Source organism: Taudactylus pleione, unplaced genomic scaffold, assembly GCF_031769625.1.
Source record: "Taudactylus pleione unplaced genomic scaffold, aTauple2 ptg000015l, whole genome shotgun sequence".
Taxonomy (NCBI): domain Eukaryota; kingdom Metazoa; phylum Chordata; class Amphibia; order Anura; family Myobatrachidae; genus Taudactylus; species Taudactylus pleione.
In genome coordinates, this window is record NW_028284417.1 from 6,550,483 (window position 1) to 6,570,938 (window position 20,456).

Genomic DNA, 20,456 nt, shown 5'->3' on the forward strand with positions numbered 1-20,456 from the left:
TGGAAGACCATCACTTTGTTAGTTGTTATATTTATGCGTAACCCTGCTGCCCATTTGGCAGGTTCATCTACTCTGTTATTGCCCATTGACACCGGGTCTTCTTCACATGTATGGGCTTTGCATTTGATGAGAGCTACTGCCTTTGGTAGCTGGATTGCTGTCAGAAGTCCTTTTATGTGATGTGAATGTGCGACTGGTGTGCCTGCTGCTGTTATAAAATTCCTAAGACACCAAAGGGGCCCCAAAATCATGCTCTACCCCGAAGGCGTACCTAGAGTCAGTGTATATGTTAGCTGATTTACCTTCTGCCAGCTCACACGCTCTCCTTAATGCCACCAGTTCAGCCACCTGGGCCGAGTGAGGTAGACCAAGTGGTTCAGCTTCTACAACATCCTCGTCATTTACAACAGCATAACCTGTGCATAATTTTCCTGTGTCTGTCTGCCTATGACAACTCCCATCCATGTAAAACGTCAAGTCTGCATCTTCTAATGGTGTGTCAAGTATGTCTGGTCTTGCAGTAAAGGTCTGATTCAAATACTCCATACAATCATGTGTGTCAGCATACCTGCAAAACTCACCTTCATCCAGAGACTCACCTTCCTCCACCCTTTGTGCATCTCAAGGCACATATGGTAAGTACGTTGCTGGATTTAACGTATTGCACCATTTAATGGTAATATTTGCAGGTGCTATTAGAGCTAGTTCCCATTTCATGAACCTTGCTGATGAGACATGTCTGGTTTGGGCAGAATTTAGCAAAGCAGATACTGCATGCAGTGTATAGACAGTTGTATCATGCCCTAATACTACATCTTCGCTCTTATTTACCAGAAGAGCAGTTGAAGCTACACTTCTTAAACACGTTGGGAGTGATCTTGCTACAGTGTCCAAATGTACACTGTAGTATGCTACAAGTCTACTAGCATCACCATGTTTCTGTGTGAGGACACCTGCTGCGCAACCATTAGCTTCCGTACAATATAATTCAAAAGGTTTTTCATAATCTGGTATTCCCAAGGCAGGTGCTTTAGTCAGACTGTCATTAAGGTTAAGGAAAGCCTGCTCTGTCTCCTCAGTGTGTGTGATACGGTCGGGTTTTGAGGATGAAACTAATTCCTGCAATGGTAATGCCAAAATAGAAAAAACCTAGGATCCACGTCCTGCAGTATCCACACTTGCCCAAAAAGTTAAGGATTTGTTGCTGGTTTTGCGGCAGTGTCATGGTCTGTATGGTCTGTATTCTGTCAGTTGTCAGGTGTCTTAGCCCCTGGGTTAAACAGTGTCCCAAGTATTTAACCTTAGTCTGGCATGGCTGTAATTTGTCCTGACCCCTAGCACTGACTATCATTTTCCAGTAAAACATTTGCTGTCTCTATGTGAGCAGGCAACTGTTGGAAATTTCCTGGATTTTGGGAGTGCCCTCTCTGTGTGTATCTAGGTGTTCCCTTCCTAGGTGGTCCCTGATTTCTCAGTTTACAATCCCTCTGTATGTGTCCCTCTTGGTTACAATTATAAAACCTTACTGTATAATTCCGTTGTTGGTATGTGTTGTAATTTTGTGGCTGTATGTATGATCCCTCTAATGCCTGAATGCTCACTGCCATTAGCCTCTCACTCTGTGTCTCTTTCTTCCTGCCAATGTTCTTGTCATGTTCTAATGCTGACTCTCTAAGTGCATCTACAGTAATTCCTCTCCAGTTAGGTAGAGAGGTTTGCACTCTAGTTTTTAGATTGTCTTTGAGACCATCCATTAGTACCGTAACAGCTACCTCCCTGTGATGTACATCATCCTTTATATCTGCTATCCCTGTGTACTGGGTTATTGCTAGCAGTGCTCTGGCAAAATAATCTGATGCAGATTCACTACCCTTTTGTTTAATAGTGAAAATTTTACTCCAGTTCACTACCACTGGGAAATATATAGCCAACTGTGTGATTATACGCTTTATATTCACCTGGTTATCCTCATCCGTTAAGGTTTCATCCTCCTACAATATACAATCCGCAATAAACTTTTGTACATCAGTATTGGAAGGAAGACAGGCCCTTAACACCACTCGCCAATCCTTATTGGTTGGCTCATAAGCATTACCTAAATCTTTAACAAATTTCTGGCAGTTGGCTAACTCTTTCCTAGGGTCTGGGAAGTCTGACATAATTGAATGTAATTCTGCTCTCATCTGTGGACAATGCATTGTTACATTCTTGATAGGAACTACACCATCTTTGTCCGGTTTCCCATTGGGAACTGCAATTGTAAGAACAGGATGTATACCTACCACATCACCATGTTCAGGATTAAGTTGTGGACTTAATGTTTGGGTACCAGGGATGTTCCCTCTCCTACTACGCTCTCCGCTAGTCTCACCAATTTCAGCTGCTGCCCCTGCTGGTTGGACGGCTGCCTTTCCTTGTCTCTGTGGAATATCTAGCAAATTAACAGCTTGAGCAATGGCTGAAATTACAGTGGGTTCATCATCTTCTACAATAAAATTTTCCTGGAGGTGACTTAAAACAGGGTATAGGTTACTTGTTACGATTTTTTTATTTTTGGTATTAGTAGTACTTTCACCTGCAGCCGCATAAGGTGGTGGAGGTGCACATGCGCTATCTTCTTTATGCACAGTGACGCTACCTTGCAGCATGGGTATGCTACCGGGCGGCGTCTTGCTTTGCGGCATGAGTACGCTGTTTTGCGGCGTGCTACTATGCCACGTGTGTGCGCTACTTTGTGGCGTGAACATGCTACTTTGGGGCGTGTTCACGCTGCCTAGTGGTGTGAGTACGCTGCTTTGCGACATACGTACACCACCGTGCCACGTGTTCCCCTCATGCTACCAAAACTTTAAACAATCATTATACTTTACTCTTTTCTTCAAACATTTGACTAAACATATGTTATCTCTAACTGTATTTAGTACCTCCGAATCGAAACTGCCAACTTTGGGAAAGGGTTTTATACATCCTTCGGTCGCTTTGAGTAATTTGCGGTAGCATGACCTCAAGCACAAGCCCTCATCTATTGATTTCTAATAGTCACTAGTCGCTATTTAGTGCTGCGAGTCGCTTAAGAAAGAATTGCTTTCCAGTCCAATCGTGTGGTTCCAAAGCACAAAAAGTTATTTATGTAAAAAGGGGGTTACACGATGAAAGATTTAACAATTAGAGTAAAAAGCAATTAAAAATAGTACAAGCCGATACACACGCATGCGCACTGGTCCTAGTATACAGTCATCAATCCAGAAGTCTGCGGTCGCAAGAAGATGTCTCTACACTGGGATCGGGACACAGCTTATATACCTTAAAAAGTTCAGCGTTAACAAAGGGACTAGTTGACAGGTTTCCATTGGTTCTTGCTTCTGGATAATCTGCTCATTGGTCAGTTCATACGGTGTCATCAGGGGTATGGCTCAGTTCTCCAACAGTCTCTTTGTGTAGCTTCCCACCAAACGACTGGTTAAAACTAGCTACAACACTGCATATAAGTACTAACATTCTAAGCAATAACTCCCTATCATCCATAACTAGCAGACGCATGATGCGACCTCTTTGCCGATAGATACGGATGTCTGCAAATAAACAGGGATTTAGTATAATACCAAACATGACATGTCCACTGTATTCTAAACCTTAGATCTCGTTTAAGCACATATTACATCATAATTATTAACAAACAAAACCTTTAATAATTCCAGTTATTAACTATAGTGTGTGGGAACCATTTTATACATATGCGTTCTCATATGTGCGTCCGTGTATTGAAGTAGGAAATGTTCATATGTATGTATGTGAATACGCATATGTGTATGCATATATGTATATGTGTGTGCGTTATGTGCATCAGTGAATGTGTGGTGGTTTCGCATTTGTGCACATCAGATTGCGCCGACGCAAAGTAGCGTCGTGTTAACACATCATCAGACCATAGACGATTAGAACGTCAGATAATAATTGCAAGCGATCATATCCAATTATTTGACTTTGATAGTTGGTAAAGATGTTGCATATTAACTTTAGTTCTATAACATGGTTATATATTGTAGAACTATAGTTAATAATAAATGCAATATAACATTTGAATAAAAATGTATATATCAGGGCTAGTTTACATCAGTATAGTAATGGAAACATATTATGCATACATTAATCAGCGTTTAACCAAAGCTTACTGTGTAATGTAAGAAGCAGCTAAAAAATATCTTTCACTGTCCAAAAATTTTTATATGGGATTTTATTTTTATCCTCTGCATATTATTATCACAGGATATTGTGAATCCTAGTACAGTGGTGTCAAGTATAACAAATCTATGTTTTTAGGTTTTGGCCAAAGGAATGGTAGTGTCTGCCGGCAAGAACAGAACAACGTTCACCCTCACACCAAAACAATCCTGGGCTCCCAGAGCTGAATTAATAGTTTATTTCCTAAATAATAATGGAGGCTTTGGAGATATTGTGCAAACCACTCAAACATTTTACATTTCAGGCACATTAAAGAACAAGGTACCATTTTATAAAATTTTTAAAATGTTTCATACAATGTTTAGGTAAGTCTGTTTGATCCTTATGTACATTTATGTACAGTGTATTTGGGACATGATTTAGATATGAGCAGAATGTGTCTGCACCACACTTGCATTTTCACATGTGCATGCAGTTTAAGATAGAGTGGTCTATTCAGCAATGATTTTTTTACATAAAAAATACCAAAACTATGATTTCCATATTTTTTATGTAAATCCCCTATTCAGCAATGGGATAATGGAGAAAATAACGCAATTATCTTCTCCATTGATTCCCATCTCGCTGAATACCACACTGTAAGGGGTAAATTTACTAAGATTTGAGATGGTCCCAATTTTCAAAGAGATTTATCTCGCTGGAACTCGCCAAATTTCGGGTGATTTAATCCCTTTTATTTACCAAATTTACCAACAGGCGATTTGAGGCTAAACGAGTTGGCCGATGGTGAAGCAGAACGAGATATCTCTCCTGAGTAACTCGTTTTGCAGGAGATTACTCACCCGAGACTGCAGTGTTTTCTCTCTGCAAATCTCTCCCAAGCTAGCAGCCAGCACATATCAGTGAGATATGTGCTTGCTGCTTGTGCGGTAAGACTTGTAAAAAATATATAAATGTTATTTTCTCCAACCCAAAAGACTAACCAGCCACGGGCTTGCCAGCCTGTGCTCGTTCTTAATACTTGGAGAACTACAAGTACCAGCATGCGGGGCATTAAGGGCCCACTGGTACCTGTAGTTCACCTGTAAAGAAATGGTTAAGAAAACACACAACACACTGTGATAATAAAGCTTTATTGCATCTATAAACACACACATACTCACTTGTTTCCAGATGTTCATGTCCCCTTGTCAATGTAATGTATCCGTACGAATTACCTGTAAAAAAAGATTCAATACTCACCTTTATGTCACTGATTCAGAGATAGAGATTAAAGGGATAGCCGCGGCGTCTTTGTATGCAGCTGCTGTCCCTTTAGACTCCATCTCTGAATGAGCCCCATACTGTAGTACAGTCAAAATTAAATCTAGTGTATATTTGTGTCCACAAAAAAAGTTGCAACAATTAATTTTACCAACTGACTTGGGGCTCTATTTATTAACATTATTTTTACTAAAATAAAGTGAAAAAGGGTGTTTTCACACCCTTTTCACATTATTTTAGTATCACCTATAGTTATTACAGGGCAATTGGAGTAGAATTCATAAAATTCTACTCCAACCCCTAAGTATCACTTATTTTTAGTAAAGCAGATCGCATTTCCCATAATTGTAATGGGAAATGTGATCCGACCATAGTTACTAAAAATAAATGTGAAAAAGATATCGGGGAAAGCCCTGTGATAATAACGCCACCTGGAGGTGGCGTTATCCAGGGTCTCCCTCTCCCCCGGTTACCGGCCTCCTGCCCTGCTCTAATGGGGAGAGCAGAGCTGGGAGTCGGTCCCAGTAATTAGCTGTGTGGTCTAAACAGACCGCAAGCTGATTACTGTAAAAAAAAGTTTTAAAAAAAATTACTTACCTGACTCCAGGGACCGGTGATCGGGCCTCCGGTGATGTCTCCCCTCCAGTCAGCTGGTCTCCCATAGTACACTGCTGCCCGGTCATCATGTGATTGGGCCCCAGTGCAGTATGGGAGATCACCTGACCGGAGGAATGGAGGACATCACCGGAGGCCTGGAGCATGCAGGTAAGTGTAATTAAGGGAGGGGGGGTCGCGGGGGGTCCGCGATCGCGGGGGAGGGGCTTAGCGACGAGGGGGCGGGGTTTAGCGCCGGAAGGGGGTTAGCAGCGGCGACCGGTCTGCGCATGCGCGGGCACTTAATCACGGTATTTTTTGCGAAAATACCGTGATAAGGCTCCGAGGGGGATTCGCAGGGACAGAGCTTTATCGCAAGCTCTGTCCCTGCAAGGGATTTGTAGTAAATCCCTGTGATATTGCCTGAATTCGCAATGCGAATTCACTCGGTAATATCACACTACAATCTGCATTACCAATGCGGATTGTAGTAAATAGAGCCCAGCGTGTTTTACACTTGCATGGTACACACCTGATCCTCCGTTCCAAGGGTAGGGGGCCTCATGATACATGCAACTGTAAATATGGACACAAGTTGTGCGTTTGCAATGTTAATCAATTTTGCACCAGGATACATTTTTTACATCAGTAATTTAAGTCTTCTTCAAATTCTCTAGGTTACTTTATCATGGAGTAAAAACACAGCTGGACCATCAGAACATGTATCCTTATCTGTCAGTGTTCTAGAATCACGTTCTTTAGTGGGTTTACGAGTTGTTGAAAAGAGTTCCACACTTCTTGGAGATAGAAATGATATTACTGCAAGCAGAGTGAGTATACATGTATATTATGGAAGAATGTATTCACTAATTTATAGTTTTTGTTTCAGCAACTTTGGAGGATACCTTTACCCAAAGTTGTTATTATTTTTTGAAGCATGTCATTTATTCTTGCCTCAGTTTCAATGAGGCTCTCTGGGATGCATAAATCAACAGGAACAGTTATTTGTGCCTGACTACTTTTTCTGTCTAATAGCTGCAAATATCTTTGGTTGGGAAAAAGAATTGCCTGACCGGCCGAAACCGGCCTTGTGAAATAGCTCTTAGAGCTATTTCACACATGCCGGTTTCGGCCGGTCAGGCAAAAACCGGCCGGTAGCCGGACAGCTTTTTTCTGGCACTCAGTGCCTTTCATAAGCAGCGGCTTTGAGCCGCTTTTTATGTCAGGTGTTTTTTTCCCTATTGGGCATGTGCAGCAGCAGCACTGCTGCACAAGCCCGGCCGGCAGAAGCCAGTGTGTGTGAAAGGAAACATTGTTTCCTTCACACTACTGGCGTGCAGGAACGGCACGGCCACGGCACGGCACCGTCCTGCATAGTAGTTTTTTCAGGCTATATCACGGGGACCGTGCCGTGACCGTGTCGAGTTAAAGGAGCCTGTCCTTTCCCTGCAGTACTATATTTCACAGCCGGTTAAATACTTTTTGCCGCCCGTTCAGAACCGGCATGTGTGAAACAGCTCAGACAGTGGCTCCCTGCCGGACCAGATGCCGGGACGCTGGAGCGGACCCGCTCTGCTGTAATGCGCTGTCTGTCCGAGGGAGCCGGCTGTAATCTCTCCCCCCCCCCCCCTGGTGACAGGCTGTCACTACACGGCACTACACAATCCCCGGACACAGCTTCTGAGCAGCAGAGCTGGTCCGTTCCGGCGTCCTAGCATCTGGTCCGGCAGGGAGCCACTATAATGAACACTCCCTGCCTGTCACTGACACACCCCCGGATGGGGACTCGGGGATGCGCATTATACAGTTGACAGCTCCTCAGCAGCAGAGGTCGCTGCAGGGAGCTGTCCCAGTCCGGCGTTCCGGAATCTTGTCCGGTCCGGCTTTCACCGATACCCGGATGGAGTGGTTACTAATTAACCAGGCCGAGGCTTGCTGAAGGGGCCTGGCAGGGGCGGGTCAGCTGCCGAGGGGGACATTGTCCCTCTTTGCAGCACTGATGTACCACTCTGTGGCACTGTGCATAGTATAGTCCGCTGCTGAGGGGGACAAATGCCCCCCTTTGCAGAGTGTAGCAACATGTAACACACTGCAAATGACGATCTTCGGCAGCCAGGTAGGACAGCTGATGCAGCTGGAAAGGGTGCAGTGAGGAAGAGCCGATGCACACTGCGCAGAAACCACCACGGCCGCAGCGACGGGAAGCCAGGATGGTGTGGGCAGCCAGAGGGGCTCAGGAGTCCAGCAGTGGCAGTGAAAGGGTGAGCAGTCTGCAGGCAGGACACAAGCAAGGGATGACATGGGAGTCATGTCTGGATGTGTAAATGGACATCAGGGGCGTATCTACACATTGGCCAGGATGGCACTCGACAGGGGCGCCGGCCAAAGGGGGGGGCGCCGTCCGGCAGTGCCACCAGCAGCCAATGCGTGGACTACCCCGCTAGTCCCTTGGGCCCCAAGTGTAGGGCAGACCGCAGTGAGAGCGGTCTGCCCTACACAGTTTACAAACACACAGCCGCCAGCGAGTCAGACAGACTCTCAATGGCTGCTGCGTCCACGGAGGCAGCCGGCTGGAGCTCACTCATTAGCTCCTCCTTCAGGCTCCTCCCCGCAGCGGGTGATGGGAGAGACTTTATGATGTCTCTCCCATCCCATAGTGCAGAGTGAGAGCAGGCCCGGAGGAGTGGACAGCGGCGGTCGTCGGCAGAAGCGGGGATCAGGTAAGATGCTTATTTAATTTTTTTTGTGGCACAGCACAGTGGGGGAGTGTGGCTACTAGGGGGCACTGTATAGGGGGTGGCCGCTACTGGGGGCACTTTATGGGGGGATGGACGTTACTGGGGGCACTGTATTGTGGGGACCACTACTGGGGGCACGTTAAGGGGGGGATGGCCGCTACTGGAGGCACGTTATGGGGGGGACTACTACTGGGGGCACTGTATACGGGGACTACTACTGGGGGCACTGTATATGGGGGCTACTCCTGGGGGCACTGTATAGGGGGAACTACTACTGGGAGCACTGTATAAGGGGACTATTACTGGGGGCACTGCATAGGGTGGACTACTACTGGGAGAACTGCATAGGGGGAACTACTACTGGGGGGCATTTCCTGAAATTATGGGGGGCGCCAGTCCATTACCTTGCCATGGGCGCTTGGATCTCTAGATACACCCCTGATGGACACTGTCCAAGACTGTAATGAGGTGCATGGTGGTTCGGGTCAGCTGATGAGGGGGGCATTATCATTCTTTCCAGCAGTGCTGAGGGAGACAAATGTCCCTCTTTGAAGTGCACAAAGCCAGAGTCTACTGCACTACCGGAGAGGAGGAGGTCTGATCGGAGCCTGCACACGGGGCCCCCTCCTCTCTTAAACCGCCTTTGATCACATGCATGCAAAAATCTAATATTTTAACACGGATTTCAACACGGATTAAAGAAAGCAGGATGAATGTCCTTATGAGGGCACCTTAGCAAAGAGGCACAGTTTAGCCATAAATAGATGACATGCAATTGCTTATTAGTTTGCTCAGGATCTCTCAGGGTTCATTCAGGTGATGCTTACCCTGTTTTCCTTCTGCCATCACATGGTAGTGCCATTATGTGCCGTCACTTATTGATTCTTCAACATTTGGCACTGTACATTATTCTGAAATGGTTAATGCTGTATGATTGGCCAGGAACCAAACAAATTTGTTGCTATGCATAACAATACATTCCTAGACTGTCACCAAATGCTGGGGTCTGCCATGCAAGCATGTACTGTAGTGAGCACATGGCTGCATTTAAAAAAAATGGTGTCTTTGCGCCAAGCACTCACTTATAGGCAAACATTTACACTGTTCTAACTGAGGGAAGTATGAAAATGCTTCTTTGAATTTCTTTATTTTTATATTGTTATTTTGTTCCTCATTTAATATCTGGTGTCGATATGATATTATCATCCAAATTTGCAAAGTAGAAATCAAACTTTTCAAGCTTCCATTAAAAAGAAACATCTTCCATGTGAACATTGACTGATAATGTTTCCTTTTTACACTTCTAGGTTGATGAGGAGCTAAACTTATACTATAAGGTATGTCTGTATATGAATGATGCCCATTAGTAGATACTAAGAAAAAACTACAGACACCTTATAGAACCTAAGTGCTTCTAATGGGTTGGGTATGGGTTCCCAGCGGTCGGGATGCCGCTGGTCAGAATACCGACAGCGCCATCCCGACAGTCAGAATCCCGACACCCATACGTAAGTATAGTAGCTCTAACCCTAACCCCTACCCTAACCCTCCCTCCCCGGTGCCTAAACCTAACCTCCCCCTTCCTGCACCCGAAACCTAACACATCCTCCCCGGTGCCTAAACCTAACCACCCCCCAATGACTAACCCTAACCCTCCCCCTAGTGCCTAAACTTAACCCCTAACCCTCCCCTAACTCCTGATACTCATCTTCACGATGCCGGCGGTCGGGATTCTTATGCCAGGATCTCAACGTATCGTAATTTTGGCGCCAGTATTTCGACCGTCGGCATCTCGCACGCCAGGATGCTGACTACATCCCCTTGTAACACATTCATGCATATACTATCTGAAAGTATGTTATCCAGTGCCTCAACTACCATTAGGCTGCAGCCGAGGGCAACACATAGGTGGGAGCTTTATGTACATTGTGCTACAGTGGCAACTGAGTCAGCTGGAGAGTTGCATGTGATTACCTTAAAATTCTTCCACATTCCTCATAAACCAAAGTCTCCTTTACTCTTCACAAACATGAGATTAGATGCCAAGATCAAACATGTCAGTTGTATAACTTCATAACCTGAACATCAATGGGGATATTCTGAACACTCATAAGCACCATGTTTTGTGTTTAGTATAATTTCAGGGTAATTAGCCTGGGGCATTTAGAACTCTTAATCAAGCCCTGATTTTGTCATACGCATTATATATATATATATATATATATATATATATATCGACCTTTAAATGTAATTCAACAGTTTTGATTTATTATAACTTTCATCATGTACTTGCCTGGTGGAATTGGATGGCACCCAGCAACTTTATACCTTTCGTAGCATTTGGGAGTGCCGAGGAGTTGGTCTTTTTTTTTAAATGACACATGATGAGCTATGAAGAGAATTCTATAAGTTTTTCTGTTCTCATTATTGTCTTCTCCTACTAGGGCGGTCTTGCAAGTCTGTCTGATGCCATCATCTATAATACATATGGTAAGCTTTTAAGTAATAACTGAGTCATTTCTTTAAAAAACGCAGATAATTAATTTTGTTTGGATTGATATGAGAATGAAGTCAGTGTATATACAGTATTACATATACTCCATTTTGGCTATTTGAAATAGTCATGTAATGTATACCAGATACTAGGGTCTATCTACAATATCTACAGTATATAAGCCCAAATTTAGGAAGTACGGAAACTCTTTGTTAGATTTATTTTTATATTGTTTTGTCTATTTTAAACCAGGACATTCAGTCTATCTTGGAATTTTGCCATGACATCATGCAATACTGTGATTCCTGCATGATGTCTACTCTTGACAAAGATCTACCCAAAATGCTGGTAACTTCTAATGGTGAATTAAATACTTCTAGAAGCCCGATGAGTCCCTCTTTGCCAGCTTTATTTGGAATAACCTGAAGATCATCTATGGGTTATTTAAGTGGTAGCGCCCTCAGCAGGCATATATATTTATGTGGCTGCAAAACGATTTTTGGACATATAGTATAGAAAAAAAGCACTTCATTTGATAGAAAGAAAATGGCACTGAGGGCCTGATTCAGAGATGAACTCACCTTCGGGATGCCGGTGGTCAGGATTCTTGTGCCGGGATCCCAACGTGTCGAGATTTTGCGAGCTGTGCAAATCCGTCCATCTCCAATGCAAAAGGAGGTGTCAGATACTTCCTAGCTGCATTTGCGATTCCAGCACTGCGACCGATGCCCAGTCTAGGGCTCTTCTCCCGATCTTGTATTTCACTACATCTACTGTATCTTCCAATACTCCTGTTAACGACTGCCTATTGATACAATTATTTTTTTTAGGGCCTGATGAGAGACCTACCGAAGAAATGAATCTTCCCACACAAAACCAGCTTATTTTCCCAGAAACCTGGATTTGGTTAGAAACTAATACAAGGTATATTTCATGTACTATCCCAGAAACTGATAGCGAAGTAAAAGCCCCCCTTGGCGCCCCTGTCTGTGAAGAGGGACAGGGCCAATTTGATGCAAATCTATGAGAATTGTGTTATGTTGGCCTCATCGCCTCTTCTTAGACCCATGATTCACGGTATTATGAGGCAGGATTTAATACCCACTGAGTGGCTGTCTGCAACTCCTCTCCGGCTTCTACTGGAGGGGAGTTCAAATATTCAGCAGGTATGATGCACACCTGTTTTACTTCCAGCTCCACGTCATCCCCATAGTTTTGTGATCACTAGTGAGCTCAGATGAAGGGCTGGTGACCAGTGAAGTATCTCAGGGATATGTCCTGCTCACTGTTTTATCTATTGTATTCATTAGTTACATTATGCGTGGTTTACAAGGGAAGGTTTGTCTTTTTGCATGTGATAGAAAGATCTGTAACAGGGCTGCTTATAGTGGGGCCCCTTTTGTCTCTATCTTTCTTTAGAGGGAGCAAAATAATGTACACACATAAAATAATAATAGATGAAATGTGAGAATGTACAATTGTGATACTTGACTGAAAGATGACCCTGTTATTATTTTACATTTGCTACTTAATTAGAATACAAATGATGCTCCAAAATGGTTTTTAGCAGAAAAGAGGAAAAGGTGTGGTCCAAAAGGGCTTACTAGTCAGTAATTTCAGGATACTGGTTTTTAATGAAGTGATGTTTCTGCATTTTAAATGAACTAGTGTTATTACATTATGTTGTCCAAAATCAGAAAAAACTGTATAAGGAATAATGATAAAAAGGATATTAGACATCATCTCAGAGTTTCAGGATCTTCACTATGGTAGGCCAGCAACCTTGTCCATTAATATTCCACTGCAATCATTGTATATTATACCAGGAATACTTGTGTTATTGGAGCACTTTAGGCCTTATTTATCAACGTGTTCTATCGTTCACAAGGAGTGGTAAACCTCATTGAGTATGGTAAATGGTGCTCCAGCCAATTAGCTCCCAACTGTAATTTTTCAAACAGATGACAGTTGACAGCTAATTGGCTGGAGCACCATTATCATACGCAATAAAGTTTATCACTCGTTGTAAATGATAATACGCGTTGATAAATAAGGCCCTCTCTATGCTTATTTGTAAAATATAATAAAGCAATATGAACAACTGGAGAATTAAATACACATCATTTTACAGCTCCAGTCTAACAACCAGTCTCCAGTTAGCTGTTCCTGACAAGAACACCTCTTGGGTGGCCACAGCGTTTGTTGTTTCCGAAGGACTTGGACTAGGGGTAACCGATGGACCTGTTGAGGTGATTTCTTTTTTTATTTTTCAGTTCATTGCACAATAATCTTGTATGTGTTATCTGTGATCAGATATCAGATAGCTTTGTTTATGAGAATATATGTCACTTATTTAAGAGTGCTCAATATATCTCAGTACTTTGCCTACACGCAATGCAAAGCATCTGTGCATAGGAGCCACCTCCGTGGGTGCTGTGTATTTGTGCTGCTGCTATTAATGTCTAGGCATGGCACTTTTTCCAGTAATATTGTATTAGGGTATTTGAGCATCCCCAATGATTATAAAACATTAACTCCCATGCATCTGCAGTACAGTATGTTCCATTTTATTCTTTGTGATAGAAGTTTGAATCCACTGCAGACAGAATGTTGGACATCCCATGTTGATATCTGCGTTTGGGTGGGGTACTGGGGACCACATAGAAAAGCAGCTGAATACCTTCTGATGATATGGGTGTAAGTGCTTTGCAAGGTGTTTTGCACAAAGAGCACCCACATTTTAAAGGGAAAGCACAAGAAAAACACACAATGTCACGTCAAGTCTAAGGGGTAAATTTACTAAAGTCAGAGCTTTTGGAAGTGAGTTTTAGAAGTGATGTTGCCCATAGCAACCAATCAGATTATAGCTATTATCTTCTAGAATGTGCTAGTTTAATGTTTATTAGAAACTGATTGGTTGCTATCACTTCTAAAACTCACTAAAAATTCTCACTTTAGTAAATTTACCCCTAATAGTGGCATGCAGTACTGACAAATATAAGTATACATGAACCCAATTAAGCATTTATGGGATGTGGTAGAGAGGTCCATTCGCATCCAAGATCCTGCACCTACAAATATCAGAGAGCTGTGGGAAGCTATCCAGATGGCATGGATTAATAGCTCTCCACAGCTCTTCTATCCACTTGTGGAATAGATGCCACATCGATTTTCTACACTTCGCTGTCCTAGAGGGGGTCCTACACGATACTAGACATCTATCCCATGACTTTTGGCATGGGATAGATGTAAAGTGGACAATGAAAGCTGTATTACACAGACACCTTTGCACAGAAATCCCGTTATCAGCAGCTGCATAGCACAGAGACCCTGTGATTAAAAGGCACATTGCACATACATGACTTGGTCAGGTTCCATTGCACAGGCCACAGCTGATCAGAACACCAAGCCATTCCCATCATGTTTTTCCAGGAAATGGTGCAGCGTTCTCCATTTGTGCCTGGAGATTCCATCTGACATGTGCAGTTTAGAGTATCTGGGGACCATTAGCATTTCTCCCATCAGGGTGATGTCTTTAGTGCCATAACCATCTCTCTGATCAAAGACAGTTACAGCTCTAAATAGGTCTGGAACCTGCAGGCAGTGCATACATCACTAGTGGGATATCCCAGAGTATATGAGAGGACATCACACTGCTGGGGCTTTGGCTACTGATCCTTCCTACCCTATGTGACAGCAGTTAAAGAAGAGATAAAGGGCCCAGATTCCTGCAATATGGCAATATGGTGTGTGGTACACCACTGCTGTCTTGTGCCGTGCCAATTATAATTATAGATATGACATGTCCTTATTATTTCATCAAAGGCAAACAACCGGTAATAAAAGTATTCTTACAACATATTTAGATCTTTTCTGTACACGTTTCACAACTTTTAAATGGGATATCTATAGATGTGATATCTATGTTTATTTCTAGGATTTCCTTATCTCATTAAATTATTTACAGTTCACATTTATTATGTCATATAAACTCTGTCCTGTAAGTAAGTCATCTATTTTTTTTTGTTTTAACCAAAGTTTTTTGTTTTTGCAGATATCAGTGTTCAAACCTTTGTTTATGACATTCAACATGCCATTTTCTGTAACACGAGGTGAACAGTTTATTCTAGAAGTTATTCTGTTCAATTCCAAAAAAGAAAACTTACAGGTACATTTTAATTAATCTTGTGACATCAGTCTGCCTGTTAATATCAATGCCTAAGCTTTGCGGAGGTCTTGGCTGTGAAAGAATAGCATTAATGTACAGGCCGTAAACTTTAGTGGGCAGTGGATACTGTAATTGCATACCAATATGGATTCCCTTATTGGAGCAGTGTATCACCAATATCTTGGACCTTTCACGGAATAAAACAATGATTGAAAGTACAAAGTGTGATAGTTATGTGTAGTATATACATTTATTAAACCATGAAAAGTGAATATATGAAAGAAACCAGTAGAAGCGTAATAGCAGGTTAAGTAGAAGATCAGGTTAAGTGGAAGAAATTGCATAATTCTTAGAATAGAGTGATGAAAAGACAGTGTTAGATCAGAACTTATCTTAGTAATTAGAGCATCACACCACTGTTTAGGGAATTAGGACAAAAATAGTGTGTGAGAGAAAGAGAACAGTCGAGCAGAAAGGTGTAAAAGCAGGGGGACAAAGATGTCGGAGGCTGGTATAGAGTACCTGGATCTCTCCAGGGGCCTGCCAAGGAGGCATGCACACATTCCTAATGGTGTATAACCATGACCCCTGCAGCGTTGCATTTCCATAGGAGACCAATATCAAGTTATACAAGTGTCAAATGACAATTTTGGTTTAGTGAAGAGACCCTGTAAGAATCAACAAGCCTAATAATAATAATAATAATAATAATAATAATAATAAAATAACTCATATAAGTATGTAACTTACAGTAACCTGTTTTATTTATGTATTTGCAGGTTATAGTAACTTTGGAATCAAGTAATTCATTTGAAATAATTGTACCAAATAATAATGCTGGTACTGTGGCAGGTCAACAGAATGTGACTATTCCCAGTGAGGGTGTAACAACTGTGCTCTTCCCAATAAAGCCAGTACTTCTGGGCAACATCACAATCACAGTGAAAGCAACATCATCAGCAGCTTCTGATATTTTAACAAAAACAATAATTGTGAAGGTAAGTTACAATTTACACTATAGCTAGTGGATATGGTAATAATTAGTGAAGGTAAGCTATAGCTTGTACCGTACTATGGCTTGTAGATGTGTCATTGTGAAGGTAAGCTATATCTTGTACTACACCTTGTAGATAGGTCATTTAGTGAGAGAAAGCTACTGAATATCTTACCACAGCGTATAGATATGTCATTTAATGAGCATGTAGCTGTGTCATTTAGCGAGAGTAAGCTATAATTTGCATTACACCTTCTACATATGTCATTTAGTAAAGGTAAGCTATAACGTGCAATACAGCTTGTAGATAGGTTATTTAGTGAGAGTAAGCTATAGCTTGTACTACAGCTTTTACATATGTCCAGAGGCTTCACACCAGGTGGTGACACCCTGTGTGGCACCTCCAGACCCCATGTGAAATAGCGAGGGGGTCTGGAGGTGCTCTGCTATTTTAGTATCACCCCTCCGGATGGTGTCACCCAGTGCGGCCCGCACCCTCCCTAGTGATGTGCAGCACTGCGTATGTCATATTTACTGAAGGTAAGCTACGTATAACCTACTGTATACTAAAGCTTGTAGACATATAATTAAAGGGCATATTTTTTATCAGATTTTAGACCCTATAATTATAATTTCTTATCGACACTTATTGTATGAACAACCACATAGTGATAGGGGCTGTGATGTGTTAGAAGTAAAGTGATCCATAATTGGCTCCTATAGAGGATACAGTATTGTTGGGGGAGGGGGGGGGGGTTGCATACTAAAATCAGCACGTTTTTCCTTAATTTATTGTGTGTCACACAAAGTACTACAAACAATCCTTGACCCGTGAAAAGTAGTACTGTAAGAAAAAATACCCATATCATTGACCCTGTTGACATAGCAGTACACTAATTATACAAAACATCCTGTATGGAGAGGTTAATTACATAAGCAGGGGCTGGGGTGTAACTAGGAATTTGAAGGCCCCATAGCAAAAGTTTGTAAGGGCCCCTATGTACCACCTAATAGTGAAAAACGTATATAGCACATGTAACTTTGACAAGGAAGATGGCCCCCTCAGCTCTGGGCCCCATAGCAGCTGCAGCTCTTGCACCTATGGTAGTTAGGCCCACGAGCAGTGGCAGATCCAGAAAAATTGACATGGCGGAACCGTAATCAGTTGTGGGGATGGGTCGGAAGAGGTATGGCCAAGTGTATGAGGGGGCGTGACCATGGCATGAATACAGGATTCACCTATAGTTTCTGTGCCGCTGCAAACTACTGTAGGGGGTACGGGTCCTTGGTGGCCTGTCTTGTTGCTGGGTGCTTCATAGAAATAATAAACTCTTACCTGCTCCTGGCTGGCAAGGTTGCAGTCCAGATGCACAGATATCTGATGTAGCATGCAGTCCTAGAGGTACATTTACTAAAGTGAGAGTTTTTAGAAGTGGAGATGTTGCCTATGGCAACTAATCAGATTCTACTTAACATTTAACTAGCACCTTCTAGAAGATAATAGCTAGAATTTGATTGGTTGCTATGTTCAACATCTCCACTTCTAAAAACTCTCACTTTAGTAAATTTACCCCCTAGCTCTACTGTTTCCCAGGGACAAATGTAGCATTTCTAGGAGCAGGAGGTTTCCAAATGCTAGATTTAAAAAAAAAACAAAAAACAAGGCAATAAAAAACTAGCCACACTCATCTGGTATGAGATACTATTGTGGTCGTTAGAAATAAGGACCTTATTCAGAATCGGTCGATGCACTCGTAACTGACTTAATGGTTAGGCCTGCGCACATGCAGTGGCCGCAATGCGCGTGCGCAAGCCCTGGAGCGACAGAGAAACTCTGTCGCTCCGGAGCTTGTTACCAAAGGGGCGGCTGTCGATGTTGATCGACAGCTAGCCCCGTTTGGTAGGCGGGCCGGGGGGGTGGTTACCTAAATGGAGGCGTTCCTTTACGAACGCCTACCGTTTTGTGGGCGGCCGCACTGACATCATCAGTGATGTCATTGGGGAGGTTCCTGCTCCATCAGAGTAGAAAGCTCCCTGGTGCTTACGAGTGCCAGACCCAACCTTAGGGTCTGGTCGTAAGCCCCGATGGTCGCGATGGTGATCACCATCGCGACCATCAACCTGGTCGGTCGTTAAACTGTGGGTGGTAACCCACAGCTTAACGATCGACAAGGAGGCGGCCATTCAGGATGCAAGTGGCCGCCCTGATTCAGTGCGACCGCTTGCAACTAAGGACCGCCTCTGAATGAGGTCCTAAGTCCCTTCTCTAGTTATTATGCATGTATTCAAAGATACTGTGAAATGGCAGGATATTTGCACAATACATAAAGGGGACAATTCAATTAGCAGTGATAGCTGCAAAGTCCAGAAGAAACGGTCTGAATGCTAGCACATCATCATCACGCATTTTTGTTCACACCCCACAGAGGTGCACTGGAAACTGCAATGTTGGGGAAGAACAATTCTTAGTTTTGTGTGCAGCCACCAATGTGTATGTTCTAAATAAAGGAAACAATATGATGATGACGTGAAAATCTCCACCAGCTTTTCCCTCAAGTCCTTTTGCCCAACACCTTTTACCTCAGATATTCTCTGCCCACCAGTTTTCCCCCAGCTCTTTTCTTATATGCACATTTGCCACCAGCTTTTCTCTCACATCTCACACCACTACACATCAGAATTTCTCCCATGTCTGAGTTCCCACCTGCTTTTCTCTCACATGCCCGTCAGCTTTTGCCTCACATTGCCCCTGCCCACCAGATTTTCTTTCACATAACCACTCTGCCCACCATGTTTTTCCTTACATTTCCCTCTTCTCATCACATTTTTCCTCACAGCCACACACCCTGCTCGTCACTTTTTTGGCATGTGCACCTCTTGTGTAGATGCATGGGAATATCTATAATGGGTTCAGGGTGTGCAGTGCACACAGGACCCTGGGTCCACACCACACACCCTGCACACATAGACTATACTTTCTTCTCCAACACGCACTGCAGAAATCACAGGGAAAATGGCACCTACACAGTGCCAAAGCCTTCTTGCTGCATGCACTAGAGAGTAAAATACCCTTACAAAGAGCTAAGGATCAAATAAGATTGAGGTTACCAGAAAGGTCAAAGTCAAAAGGCAGAGTAGAGAGGCCAAAAGGTTCTTTTCTGATGTCAAATTGTATGTTTCTATGAGAGGGAGTAGGGGGACATGGAAACACAGGCGGCAGCCCCATCCTCTCTTGAACTCCCCCTGGGCAGATGTAAGTATGTTTATGTAACCTGATGTCAATCTTGTCCATATGCAACCACTGCAGACCTGGATGCATCTTGAGAAAAATGTGAAACACATGGCATTTAATAATCCTAATTTTAAATTGTATTCCCTACAGGCTGAAGGAGTGAAGTACTTTTATTCACAGACAGCACTGTTCCAGGTTCTTACCACTGGAAATGCAAATAGCACTGTATCAAAGAACTTCTCATTCACTTTTCCTAGTGATGTGGTGCAAGGCAGCGAAGAAGCATTTATAACAGTTATTGGTAAGATTTTTCAGAAAAGTACAGTTCTAATATTGCCAATATGCCAATGCTGTCTGCACTTCAATTGACTGTATACAGTGTCACAACACACTTTTCATCTTTAAGCTCCACTTCTCCCAACAATAATCACTAACCCTATGCTCCACTACAGCTAACAGTGTTTGTCAAGAAGAAACCGTGTTTCACTTCCCCAAACTTCCCTTTTAAGGTCATCTGGAGGCACTAATGGTGCGTACACATGGTACAATTAAAATGGACGATAAGAACGATATCGATCATATGGTTATCGTTCATATCGTGTATTTTCCGGTGCCCAACGACCTGCGATGTACGGGCATGTATGGACGATAAGTATATCATCCATCGCCCGTGTATGCAGGCCAACCTGGTCAACCAGGTTACTATAGGGACCCACGATCATTGATCGCAGGTCGTTGGCCATCGTTGGTGGGTTCGTGGTGTGCTGGATGTTCCATATCGATCATGCAGC

General features: G+C 43.0%; 1 protein-coding gene and 1 pseudogene across 2 annotated transcripts in view; one reads left to right on the plus strand and one right to left on the minus strand.

Annotated features, from left to right (window-relative positions):
- Nucleotides 1-20,456, plus strand: part of LOC148542093 (CD109 antigen-like) — a 202,205-nt gene that overhangs the window by 146,131 nt on the left and 35,618 nt on the right. For both annotated transcript variants that reach the window (XM_088471441.1, XM_088471431.1), the window contains exons 14-22: nt 4,321-4,503; nt 6,717-6,869; nt 10,085-10,114; nt 11,222-11,267; nt 12,102-12,195; nt 13,403-13,520; nt 15,326-15,439; nt 16,219-16,437; nt 19,816-19,966. In XM_088471441.1, the coding sequence (XP_088327567.1) occupies nt 4,321-4,503; nt 6,717-6,869; nt 10,085-10,114; nt 11,222-11,267; nt 12,102-12,195; nt 13,403-13,520; nt 15,326-15,439; nt 16,219-16,437; nt 19,816-19,966 (1,108 nt within the window). The remainder of the gene's footprint in view (nt 1-4,320; nt 4,504-6,716; nt 6,870-10,084; nt 10,115-11,221; nt 11,268-12,101; nt 12,196-13,402; nt 13,521-15,325; nt 15,440-16,218; nt 16,438-19,815; nt 19,967-20,456) is intronic.
- On the minus strand, nt 1,335-2,684 carry LOC148542094 (uncharacterized; annotated as a pseudogene).